Source organism: Calonectris borealis, chromosome 10 (assembly GCF_964195595.1).
Source record: "Calonectris borealis chromosome 10, bCalBor7.hap1.2, whole genome shotgun sequence".
Taxonomy (NCBI): domain Eukaryota; kingdom Metazoa; phylum Chordata; class Aves; order Procellariiformes; family Procellariidae; genus Calonectris; species Calonectris borealis.
Genome location: NC_134321.1, coordinates 9,339,701 through 9,361,160, shown reverse-complemented (window position 1 = coordinate 9,361,160; position 21,460 = coordinate 9,339,701). Strand labels below are relative to the sequence as shown.

General features: G+C 41.2%; 1 protein-coding gene across 1 annotated transcript in view; it reads left to right on the top strand.

Moving 5' to 3' along the window:
* PTPRG (protein tyrosine phosphatase receptor type G) overlaps positions 1-21,460 on the top strand; it is a 415,889-nt gene that overhangs the window by 217,701 nt on the left and 176,728 nt on the right. The window contains exons 3-4 of the mRNA XM_075158716.1: positions 3,679-3,858; positions 8,897-9,045. Coding sequence (XP_075014817.1) covers positions 3,679-3,858; positions 8,897-9,045 — 329 coding nt within the window. The remainder of the gene's footprint in view (positions 1-3,678; positions 3,859-8,896; positions 9,046-21,460) is intronic.

Genomic DNA, 21,460 nt, shown 5'->3' with positions numbered 1-21,460 from the left:
GCAGGCAGTTAGGCTTAAACCTTCTGATGGCTACCAGTGAATAAATGAATCCCACTGTACTATTCTTGATTACATTCTATAGGTTGTTGAGCTTATTTTTTCTGGGTAGGGGATATAATTTATTTACTTTGGTCTCAAACTCAAAAATACAAAGTTGCTTCTCATCCCCCTAGCTCTGCTTTGCCTTTTCACGCTAATTGTTAAAGCCGGGATGGCCCCAATCCTGCACAACTGGGAATGAAGATGTTGGGGTCATGGCCTCTATTTCTGTCTAGAATTGCTGCCATAATGGTGTAGGTCATATTGCATGTAATAATTTGCATATCAAAAACTTTTGAAAGAAATTAATGGAAAACCTAGCCATTTATAAAATCCTGTGCTGGTTATAACTAGCAGGTCTTGAACCTCTAAATCAGAGTTTAGCCTTATGACTGTAATTTGGGATGTCAGGACTTGGAGTCACTGCACCAGCACTAAGTTGGGGTTTTGAATTGCTGAGAGAGTTTCATTGCATTAGATTTTGCTTTAATAATTCAGCACCAATATGGAAACATTTTATGCATAAAAACTAACACTATCACATGAAGACAGCAGATACCACTAGGCTTTTTTTTTTAATTATAGATTTAGAACCAAGTGAAGCTACTGTATTTATAGAAAGAGATGTATTGCTATCAAATTAAGCCAAGCAAGTTTAATCTTAAAAAAGCAGACTTAATGTTTTTTAAAATGATACAAAGCTATACAAGCCTTTAAAGGTCTGTGAAAAGCTACATTGCAGTGAGAGTCCGTCCAGGTACCTAAGTCACTTGAGTTTTTAATTCAACATGGTGGTTGGTTTTTTTGTTTGTTTACCCCTATGGGTTATTTTATTCATTTTGACAAGACAGTTTTCACTGCAAATTGGTTGAGAGCTGGCTATACTTTTTTTTTAAAAAAAAAAAAAAGTCTTTGTGACAAGATGCATGGAAGGAACCCTACAGTCCCTGTTAAAATAAATCCGCCTACTCAAAAAAAAAAAAAAATCTCTCTATTGACTGAAGGGTCACCAAAATACTTAAAAAAGAAAAATTTGAGTGCACAGCTCCTTTTGAATGCACAGCTGAAACCACTGCGATAGCCTCCGTGTGCAGAGTGCTTTTGAAAATCTCACCCCATGTTTATAACAAAGCCAAAAAATGAGAGCTGGCAGGTTTGATGATTATGTGCAGTACTAAACATTTTAAAGCAAATTCCCAAATTTCATGGAGTAAATGCAAGGTTATATGAAAAGTAAATCTGAATTGGCAATTAATTCACTGCCAACCAATTACTAAGAGCATCCTGAATCAGGAAAAGTATCTATGTTTGAATGGAACATGTTTGGTTTTCCCCATGTAGGGTTTTTAATAATTCTGTTCTCCTTGGGTGTGGTGCATTGGGAAATTAACTGAAAGTGGCTTTTGCTGACAATACAAGTTGAACCGTGAGATACACAAAACTGATTTTTAACCTGGACAGATAATGTAAACGATTTTTAAAGGATGTTGTGATTTTGCCTAATTGTAGTTGAAAGTAAAACACTTTCTTGATGTTGTTTTGGTTACTATACAGCATTTGTGTGTGATGAGTATAGCACAAAATCTTGCTATTGATTAAGTGTCCTGCATTAGCCCACGGGAAGAGAGGAAGAATGCATTTTGCAACTAGACAGATTAAAACCTAGGGGCCAAAGAAACTGGCCTTCACAACCGCTGGGTTTGGATGGCACTAATTGAATTTACGTACGCTTCTCAGATGCAAGGGTAATAAATGCATATTGGTGCATCATTTACTGCTGTCTGCCTATCGAACAGACATGCTGACTGTGTAGTTTGGAGGTATGATACAGGTATGACATCAGGGGTCTCAGGAGAGCAGAGTTCAACTCTGGGTTGTAACTTGGTTTTGGTAGATGAGCTTGGGCAAATTGCTTCCCTTCTCAGGCCATCAGTTTCCCTGTCTTTACATGAGAATAATGGTGCTGATTCCTGCTGTAAAGCACTTCAAGGACTGTGAGCGAAAAGTCCTTTACAAGAACTCTGCTGTTATTTCAGGAGCTTAAACCACTGTTTGCACTCATAGGAAGATAATCTCCTAGTCTCTGTTAATACAATTTAAGAGTTGGAGGGGGCAGTCATAAGAAAAATTTGAAATTCACTGGAGATCCTCCTGCGTGTGCTGTGAGGGTCCCCGGTGTTATATTGCATCTAGAGCTGGTATGTGGTGGGGATGACAAGGTCTTTGCCTGAAACCTTTTATTTTTATTGACTGTTCATGCTGGAGAATCTTGCAGAATGGGCAGGGTGAGTGAGGGCCGTGGCAGACAACCTCCGGCAGATTTAGTGGTGGTCTGTGATACTACCTCTCACAGCTCCACCACCACACCGTAAGACACTTCTCCTTTCCTTCTCCCAGCAGCAGTGCCGGTGCAATCCTGTCATGAAAATTAGTTAAACAATTTGGCAGTTGAGGACTTATTAATACACCAAAAAGTGATCTGGAGCTGGAGAAAGCTCTGGAACAGGAGCAGGATGCACTCTTCCTCCTGTGCTTTGTGAGTTGGGTGGACAGCTGTGATAACAGCAATATCTTAATCTACTGAAAAATACTTCAAACCATTATGCTGAGCCCATGAGGACCCTGATGTGCTGGGGACAGAGGCTGCTGGTGTCATTTCTCTTTGCAGCTGTAGCATGCTCTACTCTTGCTGACCTTGCACAGTGGCTAGTGATGGGCTCTCAAATTACAGAAGCCTATATTGCTTTCCAGAACTTAAACTCCTCCCTGTAATTTTTTTAAATCAAAAAAGAGACTAGAGGGGTGTGGAGGGGAGGAGAGGTGACAGTGTTTGGCTCTGTGTCTGCTTTTGGCTAGCTGTCATGCAATATGGATGGCTCTGACGTGCCCAGGTACGGACACACATGCAAAACACTGCCCGTCAGTCTATGGAGCTTCTCATTTACTGCTAATATTTCACTTGACTTGTTTTGAGAGAGTAGTTTACATCAGATGAGAACAGACTGTGCTAATAAGGAAGACAGAAAACTCATGTAAGAGCAGCAGCAAAAGAAAGTTACAGTATTTTCCTGACAGGTCATTGTCCTCTCTACTTCCTCCATCCAGAGTAATTCTCTTTTTCCTTTGTTGTTTTCTTCAAATTTACTAATATACACTTAGCTTAATTCTTTCTTTTCATCTTTTCTGGCTTCAAAACCTCCAAAAGAAATGAGATCATTAATAAAGATCATATTATCTAAGCACAAGTTAATGGATAACTGGTACATTATTGTCTCATGTGAAAAGGTAAACGATATACTAATATATTTAGGCTGAAGCTTTAGGAGAGTTCCTGTAACACCATGCTAATTCATAACATATGCACGAGGGGAACTTGGGAATTGCAGATAGTTTTATAGAAAAGTAATTAAAAAAAAAAGGCCATTGTTCGTTACTGCTAGAGGCAAAGTTGGAGTACTGCGCAAAGCTAATGGATTTCAATCTTATCCTAAGTTTCTAAGTCTTAACCTCTTTCAAATGCGAGAAGTGTAACTGTGGTGGAGTTACCTGGGGAACTTAAGTGCTTCATCCTCTTACTTAAGAGTTATCCAGAACTATTCAGCCACTGGAATATTAATTGACGTTGGTATTTTTTAACAGGTACCTATGGTCCCGAGCACTGGGTTACTTCCAGCGAGAAGTGCGGAGGGTCTCACCAGTCTCCCATAGACATCGTAGACCATCAGGCGCATGTTGGAGACGAGTATCAAGAACTGCAGCTTGATGGTTTTGACAATGAATCTTCGAACAAGACTTGGATGAAAAACACAGGAAAAACGGGTATGTTCTTTTCTGTTTGTCTCCATAGCCTGCCTGGAGTCAATTAAAAATTCAAGCCATGTTCCACCCTCCTCCTTTTTCATTGTTCTGTTTTTTGGGTTTTGCTGCTTTTTTTTTTTTTAATATAATTTTCCAGCAGCAGCCACCTATCTCTGCCTCTGCATTCTGTGCAAAGCTGGTTCTGCAGATTGATTTTAAGTTTTTTTTTAAGGGATTTTTTTTTTTTAGGTTCCCAGTATAAAATAATTATCATGGTAGTCAGTTGTTCCTCAGAATAAAAGGCTGTATAAGAGTTTCAAGGTGTAACCTTGAATTATCAGCTTTGGGAGGCTGTAACATCTAATCCAAAAGAACGCTGAGATGCAAGGCTCAGACTTTTGTAGGAAAGGGGAAGCCTTAGAAATTGCAAGGTTTTAGAGAAGAAAGAGCAATAACTGTTCAGAGTAGTGGGGGCTTATTAATGTGTTTCTGATATGATTATAGCACTGTGTCCTTCACTGAACTGAATCCTCTTCTGTTCTGTCTGTTCTGGCTTTTAGAGAAAAGAACAGTCACAGTACTGCTTATTTTTACCAAAACAGTTCACCAAAAGGTCAAGGTTGATTTATATGCAAAGCCGCATGCATTTGATTACTCTTTAATTCTAAAAATGTAAAAAGCAGAAATTATAAGGCCACCCTCTTCATTTGACAAGGTCAAATATTTTTAGGGAATTGGATTAAACCACTAATTAATTCAATTTTATTTATTGGAAGTATATTTTTATCTTTATTAACATTCGACATGCATTTCTATAGTGCTTTATGTAACGTGGCCCTAGTCAGAGGTCTGCTAGCAAAACCCAGCGCATGTACCTGCTCCGGGAGTTTGCAACACAGCTGTGCACGCTGCGTGCCCTCAGATACACCCATTGCTTCCAGGGGACTTTGGACCTGAGCCACAACCTGGAGTCCAGCAAGTGCTTCAGATTCAGTTCCAGCAATTCAGGATCTCAGCAGGAGTTGAGAGTTTTTGCCCCTCAGATGAGATGGAGTGACAGGCTGTGATCCTGTTTTCTTCCGCTGCAAAGCAAATGCAGTTAACATAAACCACCACCAAGTATAGCTTGGGTTTTTGATGCATTATTGAGGGTTTTTTCCAGCTTCACTAAGAAATGCTTCTCTTTGCTTTGAAATCCTGACTTTGTTGCCCTTTGTAGCAACATGAGGTTCAGGCAAGGGTGAATGCTATGGAAATTTGGTCCTTAATTAATCTATTCATGTTATGCACCCTGCCCTTTTGGTCACAGAGGGGTGTTTGTAGTAACCAGCAATAAATGTAATTAGAAATACCATGAAAAAGTGATGGTGCTATTCTTCTAAGAAAGATGCTAATGCTATACTGTATGTGTAATAGGAACATATTGCTGCACATATAATAGGAAACCATATTGAACTGAAACGTGCCAGCAAATTTTCCAGTCTCCATGCAGTTGGCAATGAAAGCTGTATCTTCAGTCTTCTCTTCTGGGTGATTTTAGCACTGCTGCTATATTTGATTTCCTCACCCATTGGGGTATGGATTTTTGCTGACAAGTTATTGCTTCGCAGAGCAACAGTAACTGTCACTTTTCTTGGTAACTTACGGCCTTTTACTGGTAACGTGAAGACTCTTTTCGCCTTGCTGTCATCCCTGATTTCTTCTGCTAAGCTCTTAACTCCTCCCTTATTTTATCAAGTCCTATTGCTTTTCTTGGTATTCTGACCTGAAGAAACTTGCCTGGGATTAATTTTTAAGGTGGTAAGTCGTAAAACAGCAAACCAAGTAGGATGTTTTGGCTTGTGGGTAGAACATAGAGGAAGGTTGTGCCATAAATTGCGATGCATTTTGGCAGCAGAGTCTTGGAGCAGATGGCCGCATGAGACCTTCATATTGCAGACTGACAGAGACAGTAAACTAAATATCTGTTTAAGCAACGGTGACGGATGTAGAGGGCATTTCTCAGCAATTAATGACTGGTTAAAAGAGACAGGGGTCTGAGGGAAAGCCAAAGGTCCTTAACCTTGGCGCTCATTAACTGGCAGGAAATGTGTTACTTGGATTATTGTTATTGCTATTGGACCTAGTAATTTTTTTTTAGGATAGAACAATTAGTTATTTTTATGCTCTGAAATTTTAAAAGGTAAAGAGGTTATTGCTCTTTAGATTTGTTGTGCTTTTTCTTGTTTTCCCTCCCCCCCATATCAGGTAAAGGGCAGGCAATGTACAGAAACCAGCGTTTCATTCAGAAAATGGAAATGGATTCATTAAGCCCTTGTTTCGACTAGAAATGCTTTTGTGCATGATTACACTGGCAAAGGCACTAATGTGCGTTCGATTTCATCACCACAGTAGCTGGTTTCCAAGTGGTAAAGATCACTTGGAGAGTATAAGCACATTTCACAGTTGTATTTGCATTAGTTGTTTTCATTTGTACCACCTTATAATTAAGTGTTAGCTGGTGTCAGCGGGCCTGAGGCTGACGAGGCTTTTTCGAGCCCGACCTGCCCCATGGGAAGAGCGCCTGTGGGAGCGGTAACCCTTGCCAGCATTACACAGACATTCCCACTTTACCCCTTTTTAGGTCACTGAGAGCTTCTAAAAACTCCTTCTACTTAGAGAAACCTACTAAAATTTCTGCCAGAGATGTGTTTCTATTAAGTACTTTTCCTATGTGATGTGCATCACTCTGGCTGGTCCTGACCATCAGAGCCACTCTGCTAAGGCAGGGGAAGAACTGCTTTGTATCCAGGTTTATTTTTGCTCTCACGAGGGTGATGGGCATACAGCTCCAGCCCTGATTCTGCAAACGGCGTCACACAATTGTGATCCCGTGGCTGTGCACCACCTCATTTGGTTTTGTAATCTCAATTATATAGTATTTTAAATTTGTGGACTTTGGGGGTTGATTCCTTGCTGTGCACTCTACAGAAATCACTGGATAAAAGCAGTGGCTCCCAAAGCCCAGTAAGGTGATGTTTGGTTATTCCAGTCCTGAACACTAGAGATCACATGCAAGGGAGGGAAGCCCCCAAATCACTAGCAATAAGGGGATGCTGCTAAGATAGGAAGGTGATGGGAACATGTGTCGTACAGCTCAGCAGTGTAAGAAATACTGTAAAATGAACAATTAGATGAACATTTCAGATTGTACATCCTCCTAATTATCCTTTTAATTATTCATCTAAAACAAGTAAAATGACCCCTGACAGAGCCATAAATGATTTAGGAACTATCAAATATTTATCAGATGCAACTGAATCCCCACAGAGGTTTTTAACAGATGCACACGAATCTGCTTTCCTCTATTCCTCATGTCCTTCAATTTTATCTATGGAATTTATAACCAATTGAGTGAGATTTTCAGTATTTAAAATACTACTGAGTTCCTTGAGAATTTTTTAAGGGAGGAAGAGAGCAGTGGTTCTTTCAGTCACTTATATTTCACAGATTTGGTGTAGGAAGTCCACCAGTGACCACCAGTAGTACCCTGGCTGACACAGGCAGTATCCTATAGCCAGTCCTGCACCACCCATCTTCCTGCACAAACACTTTGATGCAAAGGGAGTTCTGAAAGAACCAGAAATCATGGAAGAAAATAGCCCCGTGATGTTGCTGGCACAATTTAGAAACATCTCGTGCAACTTAACATTTAGATGGTTTTAACATAAACAATTTAAAGTTGAGATGTGTCTAAATTGTACAATTGCACCTGAGATGAGGCTGCTGTAGCCAACTGTCCGTACTCACGGGAGGGCAGCCCTGGTGCGGCAGAAAGCCTAGCCTGCAGCAAAGCCTGATTCACCAACAGGGGAATAACTTTTATTTCACAACTAGCTTTTTTGTTTTTTCAGCAGTGAATAAAAGCCTCCCTCTTACATAATAAAATTGGATTTATATTAATGTTCTCGTTGCGATGACACAGTTGGCTTGAGAACACAGAGAAATCTTTGTGGGTTATGCTATTCCCATTAAAAAAAAAAAAATCCAAAAAACCAACCCAAAAACTTTAATCACAGGATTCTGGGCACAGCAAGCGGTGGTCTGCATTGGCTTTTACAAGAATAAAATTCTAATTTTAGTTCTGTTTTTAAGCAACAGTTTTGTAAGGAATGAGAAGAAAGGATTTTGTAGGGAGTAATTTTTAGGAATCAAGCACATTAAAAATGGGAGATGCTAGAAATGCAGGTGAGAGCCTGTAGTGAGAGCAGCAGACAGGAGTTGTTTGAAAGCTGGATTCAGTTCTTGGTTGGACCATAGACCTCCCCTGTAACATGTGCCAGCTTCCACTATATGATTTTGCCCTCTATTTGGACCTACAGCTTTTATTGTTACATAAAATACAAAGGCTTTTGGAAATGAAAATACAAAGATCCTTTTGGCCCTTATTGAATCACATAATAATAATGTCAGCGTTACTGTAATAAAACCCAGTTCTTATGGAGGACGTCTCGTGAGTGGGTCTCAAAAACATTATTGTCGCTCTCCCCATTTTACAGAAAGGACAAGCAGGGAGGCTAAGGAAAGTACCCGCCATGTCCAGCAGTAGAGGTGGGACAGGGCATAGGGGTTTCCCCCTGCCCCCCTCGCCCAACAACACAGAGGAAATCCAACAAACAGACAATCCGTTCTTTTCCTAACTTGTGATCTACAGACCTTCAGTGGTTTGTAAGGCCAAGGAACGTGGTCAGCTGTTACTCTCTGGAACCACATTAAACAGGTTTTGATGGTGTTTGCCATTTAAATTTTAATCAAAGCCCAATAAGGAGGGCAAAAAGTCCTTGAGAAATTTGGTCTTTGACATTTTCTGTAGTCTATGTAACTTCATAATCACTTCCATAACTAGCTAGCATTACTGGTAGTCTTTTTTTTTAAAACCAATCCCTATAAAGAAGAAAATGATGACCCAACATTTTACTTGCATTAGAAGAAGTATTCTAATACTCTAATGAGCAAAAACTGTAAATGTTTCAGAAAAAACTGTGCTAAGAACGTCTTTCTCCTTGTTCTATGTGTGCAGTTGCCATCCTGCTGAAGGACGATTATTTTGTCAGTGGTGCTGGGTTGCCAGGCAGATTCAAGGCAGAGAAAGTGGAGTTTCACTGGGGTCAAAGCAACGGATCAGCTGGCTCTGAGCACAGCATCAATGGCAAGAGGTTCCCCGTTGAGGTGAGTGGAAAGACATGTGCTTATGTTCTCGAAAAAAATAAAATCAGAGTGTATTGCTGTAGTTTGAGACGACTGTGAAATAGGGCAATGTTTCCTTCGGTGAACATATCACTTTCAGGGCCCTTCCGGCCCTCGCAGCACTCTATCTATCATTTCTTATGTGCTTTTGCAATGTCAGCTCTGAGCTCTGCTTTGCTAGCCTTGCCAGCTCTCATGTCCCATGGGTTAAGTTGCAAACAGCCACTTTTCTCGTTTCTCCCATAAGCTTTTCATGTGTGGGAGGATCTCCTTGCAAATATCCACAAAGTGACCTCGTTGTCCTCCAAATCTTTCCTTTCCCATGATGCTTACAAACAAATAGCAGCGGTTTGGAAGCCGTCGTGCTGAGAACGCTGTCTTTCATCAGTATTGCTTCCTTGCACACGTACGGCCCTCTCTCTACCTGTATTCAGCTGCGGTCCCTTGCCTTGTCCTTACAGGACGTCTGCTTAGATCTGTGCAAACAGCTGTGTGTTTGCTCTGCCCGTGCAGGAGCCAGCTGGACCCGAGCCAGCCCCGGTCTGCCCGCCGCCCAGCTATCCTAGCAGAGCGCTGTGCCGCGGCGGGAGCAAGGTATCGGCTCGGGCTCAGCACCCTGCAAACGCGGCCGTGTTCAGAGCACGGGGCGGGGCGACCGTCTGCGGCTGACCCCAAGGACATGCCTTTAGGTGGCAGGGAGGGTCCTGGTGCCGTGGGCTGCTGTGGAGCCTGGTGCTGTTGGGTCTTGGCTTGTGACTGATAGTCCGAGGTCGCTCTGTCGTCAGTGCAATGTTTTCTGTGTCAATAGAGTTTGTTGATATTTTTCACTCTATATTCAAGGTTTTGCGTGGTGAGATAAAACAGATGTTATCTGGGATTACCTTTGCCTGCCGGTAAGCAGATAAGCACTTTCAGACCGTGGCAGGTGGATGTGAGCAGGTTGCGGGGAGCTGCGCTTGCCCAGAAAGCTCACGTGTGGGCAGAAATGGTTGTCTCATGAGCTGGGACTTGCAAGAACTTGATTCAGCCCCCAGCTTGCCATAATTCGTCGCACGTGGCTTTAGCCAAGTCACATTTTTCAGGAGGTGGGAAAGGGCTTCCAAAGCACAAAGGGAGTTGTAATAGACTCTGGTGCGTGACCAAAACCTCCAATTTTCACCTCCCTGCTCCAACTGCCCCATCACACAAGAATTAGAAGCCATTTTTTGTCTCCCAATTCTAAACCTGTACGTTGGATGTTCTATGAGGCAGAATTATTTTTATCTTATTTTTAATGAGCTTTTCCAACAGCTTCTGGCTTGATGTAGCTGTGATTTCTCACAAGCGGCCACCCCTGAACACATGGAGCAAAGGTCCAAACATTGTCATGCTGCCCTGTCTGTCTCAGTTGGCAATACTGGTATTTGTAAACCCATTTCTGGGTGGCAGAAGGAGCACTCAGGAAGTCTACAGAGCCAGTCAACTCCTCTTTTGAAGCTTCAGGGAGTGGAGATGGCAAAGGAGCCTGGGCCTTCTTGTTTGTGTCAGGAATAGTATTTCCACTTCACAAACCCTTTCTTATGATGCCAAGGCTATTTGATGCTGGCTTGATGAATGGAAGCTATTTTACTTTGGAAAAAAGCAAATTCCTAAAAAATAATTTTCCTTTGGTTTAAATATTTTCATTTTCTTTTCAATTGGTTGGAATACTAATTTTTTCTACTTCAAAATTGAAAAAAAAAAAAGGAGACTGCCTTTCAGAATTTAGGTCACTTGTTTATGAATGCTGTGCAAAATAAATTGCTGTATCAGATAGGTTTAGTGTTAATCCTAATAATGAAAATGTGATTTTCCAAGTGATTTGTATTCATTGCAATGACATGAACCTCTGTTCTCTGGCCTTCCTCTGTATGACGGCATTAGCAGAATTTCCACAGCCTTTCCTTTACTATTTTGTAAAGGAAGAGCAGTTTCCAAACCAAGCCTTTCCCCGTTGTGATGCTATCTACCTCCTACCCAAGAATTCCAAATTTCAATCATGTGCTGAAAAGGGTTTTCATGGGTGGGTTTTGAGGGGTTCAGTAGGTCTAAGGTGATGAAATTGAGACCTTCTTGCCGATACATGCAGAAACAGTCCTCATAGTTGGGATTAGGGATTAGATCTCTCGAACAGTAACTGTACATGTATGCATGATGGAGCTTTTAATTTGTAATGCTGACTGTAGTTCAGCTTGCAACTGTCTGATGCAACCCTGATTGCCTGATGCTGGGAGGTCTGTGCCAGAAATACTGTACTTCATTTGAGAAGTGGCATTTCTAGGAAGGCTGTAGAAAGGAAAAAACAAAATCCTGTCCTACAGAAAGCAAAGCCCAAATCACTCTGATTATTCTGAGCCCGTGGACATAGGTAAAGCTTTTAAGGAGCGCGCAGGTATTGGCATTCCAGGTCTGCAGCAGTTGCAGTGGCGATGCAGCTGAAAGGAAACATTTTCTGAGTCTAATTGTGCAACCAGATGTGGACTATGCAAAACCCATTAGTTCCAAAGCACATCCCAAGGGAACGCAGATAGATCAGCTTCATCCATAGACTATGCTCTGTGCACACGAAGTTTAGATGTTTTTTCCTCTGGGAAACAAAGTGCTTGCTGGTAGTCTTTTTTCTTGAAGAGGATGCAGAAACTAATTAGAAATGTCAGACATAATACAGAGCATTATTGTTTGACCATGTTGTTTGGTTTTTATTATTACAACTAATGTGTCAGATGCTAAGGCTGTCTACGTTAATTGGTTTCCTCATTGAAGCCCATCTGGATCATATTTTTTTGTGATTTATACGTTAAATTAGTTGGTAAGATATATGAGAACATCCTTTTGTTTCCTGCTTTAAAGGCATGTTGGATCAAAGGCGTATTATCTTGCAGTACTTTTATGCATATGTAGCATATTGTGATTCCTTTTCAAACCATGGCATATGTAATGGTATTCTTTCATTATGTGGTCTTGATTGCTTATTTATTGATTAGATTTTCCTTGGTGATACTTGAGCTTTATGAAGCCATTATGAGCTTGGCTGTCTCTGAAGTAGCATTCATGAATGGAGATGTCCCCATGCTTCAAACTCTTATCCACAGCCAGGTTCCAGTTTGATACCAGGCCTGGTCAGCATTGGCCTGAAGTTTCTTTTTCCCTCCTTCTTGCCATTTTAGCACCATCATCTGGGTGAGGCCAGGAACTAGTGCTGTGATGCTGAAGATTAAAGCAATGCCATTAGCATATTGCTGTGTGAGTAGAGCGTGAATCCTAATGAGGACGTGGGCTCTGTGCCAGTTTAGAAAAAGTCTCTCTTCTTTTTTCTTCAAGTTAAGAAAAGTTTTTAACATTGCATTCTCTAAATTTTAATGAATTGCTGACCTCTTTGTATTTTGTTATTGTTCTTCTCCACTATAATTACTCAGGTTTTTCTTTTTCTTTCTGAAGTCAAAGCAGTATAAATGAACATGCAAATGCTAGAAACCATTTAAATGGTGAAGTGACAAAATTAAAATAAAGAAGATGAGCTTCCCTCAGGCCAGGAGAGAACCCAGGTTCCCCTCATTAGAGCCAAGAGGAATAATTGCAGCGTTTTAATCTCCAGTGTCACCGCACCGGTTACCAGCCCTGCCTGCGCAGAGCTTGCGGCAGGCAGGGCACGCCATGCAGGCTGCCTGCTAGGAGGGAAACCCGGCGCTTAATATTTCATAGGCAAGCGAACAGCTGACGTGGCAGTGCTGTGCTGTGCTGGCAGAGATCGGTGCCACTGTCCCAGCATAACTGTGATTTTTTTGAGCTGTTTTGTACTCATTTTTATGCAAAATGCTGATTATTTCTGTGAAGAGCAGAAATCAGAAGAGTGATTTTAATCATGACTGTGTTAATTTGATGTGAGCTTTGGCTGTTTATGAGCTTTCTCTTTAATGGCGCTAATTGTCAGTTATAATGTGAACACCATTATACAGTAATATACAGTAATTTATTTAGTAAATGAGAATCTTATTCCAAGGACCATACTGCAATATGCCATAGAGACCTCATCCCTTTAATCTTACATGAACAAACTTGCACTGTCTAGGCCAAATTGGTAATAGGAACATCAACTTGGCTTCTGAAATAGCAATATGATTTCGTACCCACAAGTGCCAACATGCATGTTTTTGGAGATCTCGAGTTCTTCTCCCTTAAGAAAAAAAAAAAAAATCCAAAAAAAACCCCCGACAAAACCCCACAAACCATCCCAGCAGAAAATGGAGAGCTAACACCCTTTCATGTCGATTAATGAGCCTTTACGTTATGTTGATAGATTCATTTTACTAAATTATTATTACAAAACAATCATTTGCATTAACAATTCTTGCTGTTCTTTAAGCGTGTTTCTTAGAAGACTTTCCAGGTTCTAATGGTGTCTTTGTTCTTGCTGCTACTTTGATTTTCTTCCTTTTCCCTTTGAATATACATACTAACTTCACCATGGTCTACATCTACAGCTAGTTGCTCTAATTTGAATGCTCGATCTCCTTGCCTAAGTTTATCACTGTATGCTATCCTACCTCTCATATATCACTTAAATTGTTTTATATTATCATAGGCAGAACTCAATCAATGTCATTAATGTCGAAGAAATGTGTGGTATTCAGTGCACAAAAACCTTTACTACAGGGAATAAACTGAGACTAGTTAATGTTTTTTTGTTTTATCCTGAATGTTAAGGTTTTTTATCACACCTGGAGTCATCTACCGTATCTGTCCAGCCTTTTGTCCACCTGTGGACGGCAAGAGATACTTACTTTTTAATGTTAGAATTGGGGCCTTTTCTGTTCTTTAGTTTTACTCTTGGTGCATTTGTAAGTCTGTTTAGATTTGTGCACGCTTTTTGACATTAAAAGATGAATGTATCACAGTATGTTTTCTTGATATACAGGAGAGAACTAACACCCTATGTTGCTGTCTTGCAGCTGGGTTTATTATTTCTGGCATCCAGCATATCTGGTAATTGTAATTTTGCAAAGATCTCTGGTGTTGGCTTCAAGTAAAGACTAATTGTGAAACAGGGAGCCAAAGTTAGTTTTATTTCCTTATATTTCGTTTACTAGTTGCTCTTCAAATTTCCTTGCCTCCATCTGGCAGGATGTAGCAAAGTAGAAGTCAATAAATGATGGAGGGACCTAAAGAGGACCATTGGGAATATATCACAGTAAAAGACTTTGACTGTCTTAAGTAATTTTAATGTAATACTCTCTCCAAGGACCAAATCCGCACTCATAGGGGGATACTTAGAGCTCCCAGTGACTTTGATGGGAGATGTGCTGGTGAGTGAGGATTTGGCTCCATACTCATGCTGTCTGTGCTGTAGAGTGTCCAGGGAATTTAGCATGCACTGCTTATTCCATCTACATCTCTTACAGCACCCCTGATTTAATCATTCAGACAAGGAGATGGCTTGGGGATTTTCACGTTTAATTATTTTAAAATTTTTTTTCAAACTGCCATTTAGCATGTTTTTTTCAGTCTGTTTTCTTACAATCTTCTGTCTCCCCTTTCCCCACAGTCTTCGGGGGTCCAGACAGCCATAAAATACTCTAAAAATACAAGATGCTGCTGCTCTGTCTTATCTCCAGGAAAGTAAGATTTTACTCCAGGAGTCTCCAGGCTTTACTCCTCTTTGCTCTTCATTGCTTTTAAAACTTATTCAGGTTTCTCATCATGAGGAAATCAGTGTGTCATAATTTTAAAACATAAAATGGATGGATATATTGAGCACATGGAGTTTCCATCATATTGCTCTGAAAAGACTGTGAGCAGTGCAAGTTAAACATCATCTTCTAACTGTCTGGTTTACTGTTTTATTTTCCTTAGTGTAGCTGATACGCTGTTTCCTCACAGTTGTCTTTAGTGCCTCCCATATACTGACAGAAGAATCAGTTGAGACTTTAATTAATGACTTTATTGCAATCAAGGTTCCATTTTAGTGCAGAATGCTTCATCTTGTAGTAGTGAAATATTTAGTCTCCATCTGGCTGATCTTTTCTGTGAATGCCCCATGATAATTAAGAAGAAACATGAGAGGATGGTCTGAAATTAAAATATGTTTAGTGGAGGGGTTAGCGTATCTTGGGACTGTTCGTGTAGAGACCCAGACAAAATTTAGGGATGTAACAGCAGTTTGGTTTTATGGCAGCATCTTCCTGCTGCCTGCCAGGCCCCAGTAATTTCTAGAATGAGTTGCAAATGTTACAGTGCATCCAGAGTTTTATTTTGAAATAACTATCCAGTAACAGGAACCAGATATAACTCTTTTCATGTTGGCTGGGAATGTCCTGCTTTCCCCAAAGGATTTCCACTGTCTTGTTGAAAAGGTCGGAGGCAGTAGCACTACACTGCAATTACAGTATGTTAATGATGAGCTAAGAGTTGTACATTCCTCTTAACATAAATCCCTGATTTTCTACATGATTAATTGGAGTCTGGAAAGACTGACAAGGAGAAGGAGGATCAGATGGGGTGAAAATAAGAGATAAGAGGCTGACAGCCAGCTCTTGTTGTAAAGGAGAGTTATTTTGAATAGGAGAAAAAAATCAATACAAAGGTTGGAGAATTTGACAGAGTTATAAGAGCTACTTTAATGAAAGGTAGCAGATTCAATAGGATTGTGACTTGAAATGTGGGATTGTCTGAGTTAGAAAAATGGGACTGTCTCTCCCCTGCTGTAAAGGTGAGCTTTACGTGCCGAGCTTACTGGGTACTTAGGCCACTGGATTTACTGGTGTTCACTCTGGGCACTCGATGTGGAAAGAAAAGGGAAAAAAAGTATGTATGGGAGCTTGCTAAATTCTGTTCTTCTGGAAGAGTTACTTGATTATGGGAGGAGAAGGAAGAGGACAGCAGGTGATAGCTACTTCTGCTGCTTCACCATGTTAAGTAACTACCGTGTCAGAGCATCTGGCAGGCTTCTGTAAGGTAAAGTGTTTCATTATGAGGAGGTTACTTCATTTGGCCCTAGCTGTAAGGAACAGGCTAGGACTTTGATAGACTGGAAGGGACATTCAGCAGGAGCTCTTCTCTGACATGTCCATGTCAGCCTCCTTCCCCCAGCAGTGATGGTGAGAGGTGAGCACAGGTAGGGAGGCTGTGCATGGAGGCTAGGTTAGAGGTGAGGTGAGGAGTCAACTGAACCTCAGCATCCCCCTGTGCAAATACTTCATTTAGTATGGCTAGATATGGCGGCTTCAGTAATGCTGTGGAAAGAAACTTGCTCCTGCAGCTGTTAGAGGGCTATTTTATTGCTCTCAGTGGAAATGGCCACATCAGTCTTAAACAGGGAGCCAAGTTTTCCAAAACTGCTCATAGCTTTTTAAGATTGGGAACTTAGATGCAGGAAGGCAATTTTTTCAGAGTCAAATGCACAGCCGTGAAGCACGGGAGGATTACAGAGAGGTGACGGGCAGGTCAGTCAAGTGTCCCTGGGCTGCGGGCTCTGAGCATGTGTACGGGTGCACCGAGTGCGCAGGTCGGTGTGTTTGCACGCCATACTGTGCCAGGTCGGCTGTACACAAGGGTCCTGGGACGCTGGTTAAAAACGCGTGAAGTTTGGTAAGTGCCCAGCACTGCTTCTTTCCATCAGGCAAGTCTAACAGTCCTGGGACTTTGGGACGTTTTCCCCTGGAGATGTATGACCCTTCATAATTACTCCAATAGGCCCTCTGGAAATAACAAAGATAGATAACATTTGGCAAAAAAAAAAAGAAACATTGCATAAATGTGTTAAGAAGTGATAATGTTTCCTTGGCACACAAAAAATCAAAACAAAACCTTAATGTGGTTAATGGGCTTGTTGGTAGCTTGTCGGCCAGTATTTCCCATGGAAGTCATTTCACTGGGTCTCAAACAGTGGGAATAGATTTCACCAATGTTAATCATGATTTAAGGCAGCAAGCAGGAAATGATTTAAATTGTCTATTATACTGGTGCTTTACTGATTGCATTTTTGTTTGCTTTTTTTTTTCCTGAAGAATTCTAAACAGTTGCTGTAATTTCATGCCAAAAGAATAAATTACGTCAGACATGTTTTTCGCAGTTAGAAAACTCGGTACATTTATTCAGGTTTTACTTTTTTTTTTCTGTTTTATCACATGTTAAAGAACTGTTTTCTAAGGAATGTTGACCAAAAGCTTATGTAAACCAGAAAGGAAGATGCATCTTGCTGTCTGGTTATCCATGTGTCCAAAAAGGTTTTCATTAAAATTTATTTTATAATGCAGGTCACCAAAAGGCTTTTTAATTCTAGGGGGAGACAGGCTGTGAAATGCATTCACTGCGGACCGTGCTGATCAGTAGTATCATATTTACATTCTTGCCCTCCCACCTGAATCCCTCTGCTGTCTCTTATATTGAGTTTAAAAGCTCTTTGGGACAAAGAGTGTCTCTTTGCTGGGTTTGTGCGGTGCCTGCCCCAGTGGAATTCCTGCTCTGGGATACAGCAGTGCTGCTGCTGCTATAACCGCAGGCTTTGCAGGGATGAATTGCTTTGTTTTTTCTATGATAAAGCTTCACATGATGTAAGAGATCAGGCAGCAATATGAGTGTAGTCCCTGTTATTTCCCCAGTTCACAGGCATTGTATTTCCAGACGGGATGGGAAGGTTAACTAAAGTTGAAAAAGGATCTAAAACACAGCAAGAGTTTACTGTCTGGTAGAAATGAAATAACAATCAAGTGGTTGAAAATGAGAAAAAAAGGTATGTGTTTGCTCATGCTTTGAGACACACAGCACTCATCTTTCTGTAAAGAAAAAACAATTTGGGGAAAACAGTTGTATCCCTGCACACGTGTGTCCTCTTGCTCCCTATTTTTCTACCCAGCTTAATAAGCAAAATCCTGTATTCTCTAATTAGTTGGGCTTTTCACCATATGCCTCGAAAGGCCAATAATGTCCTTTTCTATCACCATCCCATCTAGGCTGGCTGTCCTCAGAGGGGGTCTTCCTTTATCCTCTGGCTTCAGAGAGGAGGCAAAGCGGACTCGTATTTCCAGGAAATCGCAGCCCCTTCTGTTTCCTGCCTGCAGCTGCCTCCAGCGCGCTCGCTGCCTGGGCAGGAAAGCCTTTGTTATCGTATCCCTCAAAGAGGGCTTGGGTATCGTTGTCCATTGACCATTCAGGAGGTTTTTTTTATAAAACATAGCTCCTGATCTACACGTGTAAGAAATACAAATTTTGGCTTCCCACCAGAATTAGAAATAGCATTACCAGGTGGGAAAGAGCTTTTCCCCCTGCAGTGGGCGAACAGTTTGTTAATAGTTTATTCAAGCACAGAAAATGGCACCTGATCTGCCAAAAGACCGTTAGTTTCTCCAGAGGGGACTGTTAATTGTCCAGGAAAAGAAGACTGAAAGTGTCTCCCTAATAAGTCAGGGATGAATCATTCTTCTCTGGGACTGGGGGCAAATTTGATATTTTGAACAGACTCTCAGACACCAAATAAATGGTGGAGAGGCAACCTTGCTCCCTCCGGGTGGTGAATGTAACTTGAGAATTAAAAACATGCATTAGCGCAAGATCTATCACACATTTGTTATGGAAGAGAGAGAGATCTTTGGGATTTGATCATGCTGGGGATGGATTAGTTTTCTTGAATTTTGTCATTTTTGTCTTTATAGAGCTTTTAACTACACTCTGTGTTTTGGAAGTTCATGCCTGCAACACCGCTTGTGTTTGCTCTTTACCTTAACCAGATTGCTGTGAGGGTGATTTTAGTTGATTTTTGTTCCTACATCAAGCCCTTCCATTCCTTCAGGGTGGTAGTGCCTACAACTAAGATAACAAATTCAGCGCTCAATGCCTGCATGCAGCGCTCAAGGGTTTTCAAGGAGTAACAGATTTAACTTTTTAAAATGCAAAACTACCCACAGATGAGTAACCAAAATTACAAAATTCATTTGAAAAGAAGAGGGAACCTCTGTTTTTAATTTCTCATCACCCTTGGTTGAGCAGGAAATTCTATTCTCCTTTTTCTGAGGCCTAGATCCTCTTAGGGCAGGCTACTGCTCTTGAGGAGACGGTGGCTTGCTGAGAATTGAGTGACACATTTAATCTTGTGGTGGCACGTACCAGGCAGGACCATAATATCCTTTAAGAAAAAGAAATGTCATTACATCCAGTTCAAAATAGGAGATTGGAGATAACGGGAAGGTTTTAAAAAAGATTCATTTGAAATTCTTTGCTTGAGAGGTCTCATTCTGTTTGGGAGGCAGGAATGTGAGCACTCGCTTAATGAGCTGCATTCAAAAGATGAAATTTCAAGAGAGTAAAAGTAAAACCCATTATTTCCTGAACATAAATGGAGTCGCCCATCCTCAAATCCATAGTCGTGTCTTTCTCCTCAACCTCATCTAATATTCCCCTTGCTCCCCTTTTAACTAGGAAGAATTTTAGGGGCCTTTGCCTCCAGGAAATACCCAAAGTAGATACCTTCAATCATATCAGTCACTGATGTAAAGCCACATGCTGTTTACTAAGTAATGCTGAAAGCTACATGCTGTTGTTGCTGGCATACCATTTATGAAAGGCCTGTTAGCCCTCCCACTGAACCATATGGTGGTTCAGTACCAGACAGTTTAGTAGTAGCAAGACCAAGACCCAAATTGGTCAAAACTAAAAACGGATATTCCTTATGTTGCCTCTGATAAAATGTTCCCGTTCCTATTCCCTTTGTAGTATAGGGGATGTGCGTGCCGAGCTGCGTGTCCCCTTACCAGGCACAGCCTGGAAGGGAGTTGCTGTATTTCCAGGGTACAGAATTACAATCTTACAAGTTAGTCTTTCAAGAAACTGAAAACAGCAATTTCTGGATGCTTGCAGCTCAAACAGCTGCTGTCTTGGTCTATTTTAAAGAAAATAAATAGGAGGTGTATATGAAACATATGAAAGCTCAAGTATGGGGCTCAACTCTGAGGATTTTGAAGGTGAGACCATGTAAGAGGAAATTAATATTTTCTGTAGAAGAAAAGCAAGCTCTCGTTTCGAAGAAAACTTCCTAGCAAACGATTTTGGCCTGCTTAACACTTGAGGTAGCAAAACATCCACATGTGATCTCTGACATAATATTGCTGCATTATTAGCAGAGTTAGTTCAGATGTTTTCCCATCATGATCAAGTAAGATAGAAGTGAAAAACATTTTGGTAACCCTGCAAGGAATGATTTGGCAGCAGTCAGAAGTTGGAACTGGAAAAGGGCAGTAGGAGAGAAATAATTAGCAAGGATAATTTTCAGGCCTTGACAACCTGGCATGTCTTTCTAGCAGTGAATGGATTCACCTGACACCCAGAGATAGCCATCTGATAATAGCACTCATAAGATCAATACATCGATACTTTATCCTTGAAACAGTATTTAAAGTCTGTTCTTAGGTTCATTTCTTTAGTTCTGTAAAGCTCTAGCAATCTGGGTTTTGAGATAATGCATTCATTACAGTCTTACTGGCCCTTCTTCATTTACTGTATTTTAATGCATCTTCCATGATTGCTGAAGAAGGATGCTCAGTGAGCTTAAGCTGCTTATGCTTTAAAAAGAAAGGATGCTCAAAAGATTAAAATGGGACTTCATACAGAACAGGTTTGAGAGTTCGCAGTGCTTGCAATGGCAGGGCAGTTTGTGCAAGAGGTATTTTGAATGTAAAGCTTCCGTGGTGCTGGCTCTGCAGACCTCATGGCGAGGAGAGGAGAGCTGGGCACAGCTGAGATTTTCCTTTTGTAGATTGAGATTCTGCCCAGGCTCTCGCATGGCTAATGATGCCAAAACGTCCCTGGTTTAAACCTAATGCTGCTTCATTCTGTTAACGTATCTTGCTGGTCCACATCTCTTCACATTGTGGAGAATTATTTGTGGGATTGTGATGCAGACCCCAGGACCCAGAAATAGCGTTTGTATGCTTGAAATAATGCTCATGCAGATAAGTACCCTGCACGTAAGCACGGTGAGAGATTTGTATCTGTTTCCTCTGTATAGACTCACCAAATCCCCCCAAATGCGTGCGTTTTGGAAGAATTTAAATGGGACTGGAAATTTTATTTTTGATGAGCGCTGCTGTGAAGGACAGGAGACATTCAGCAGGGCAGTACTGTTTCCGTGATTGCACCATGTATATGTTCTGTCTCTAGCAAGGGAGAAGCTTATGTTGAAAAAGACCTATTTATCTAACAACATCAACAGCAAAGAAATCCTTTTTCTGATAAAGACATGAAAGATCAGTGGCTGCCCTCTGAGCGCCCGGGAGGAATTATTCGTACCTCTGTCTCTTGGTATTGACGGGTGCTTTACTGCAGCAGCCTGAGGGGCTGGTGCCACCCCTGCCGCGCCACCGCCGGCCTCGCTGGCGGGTGGAAAGTTCAG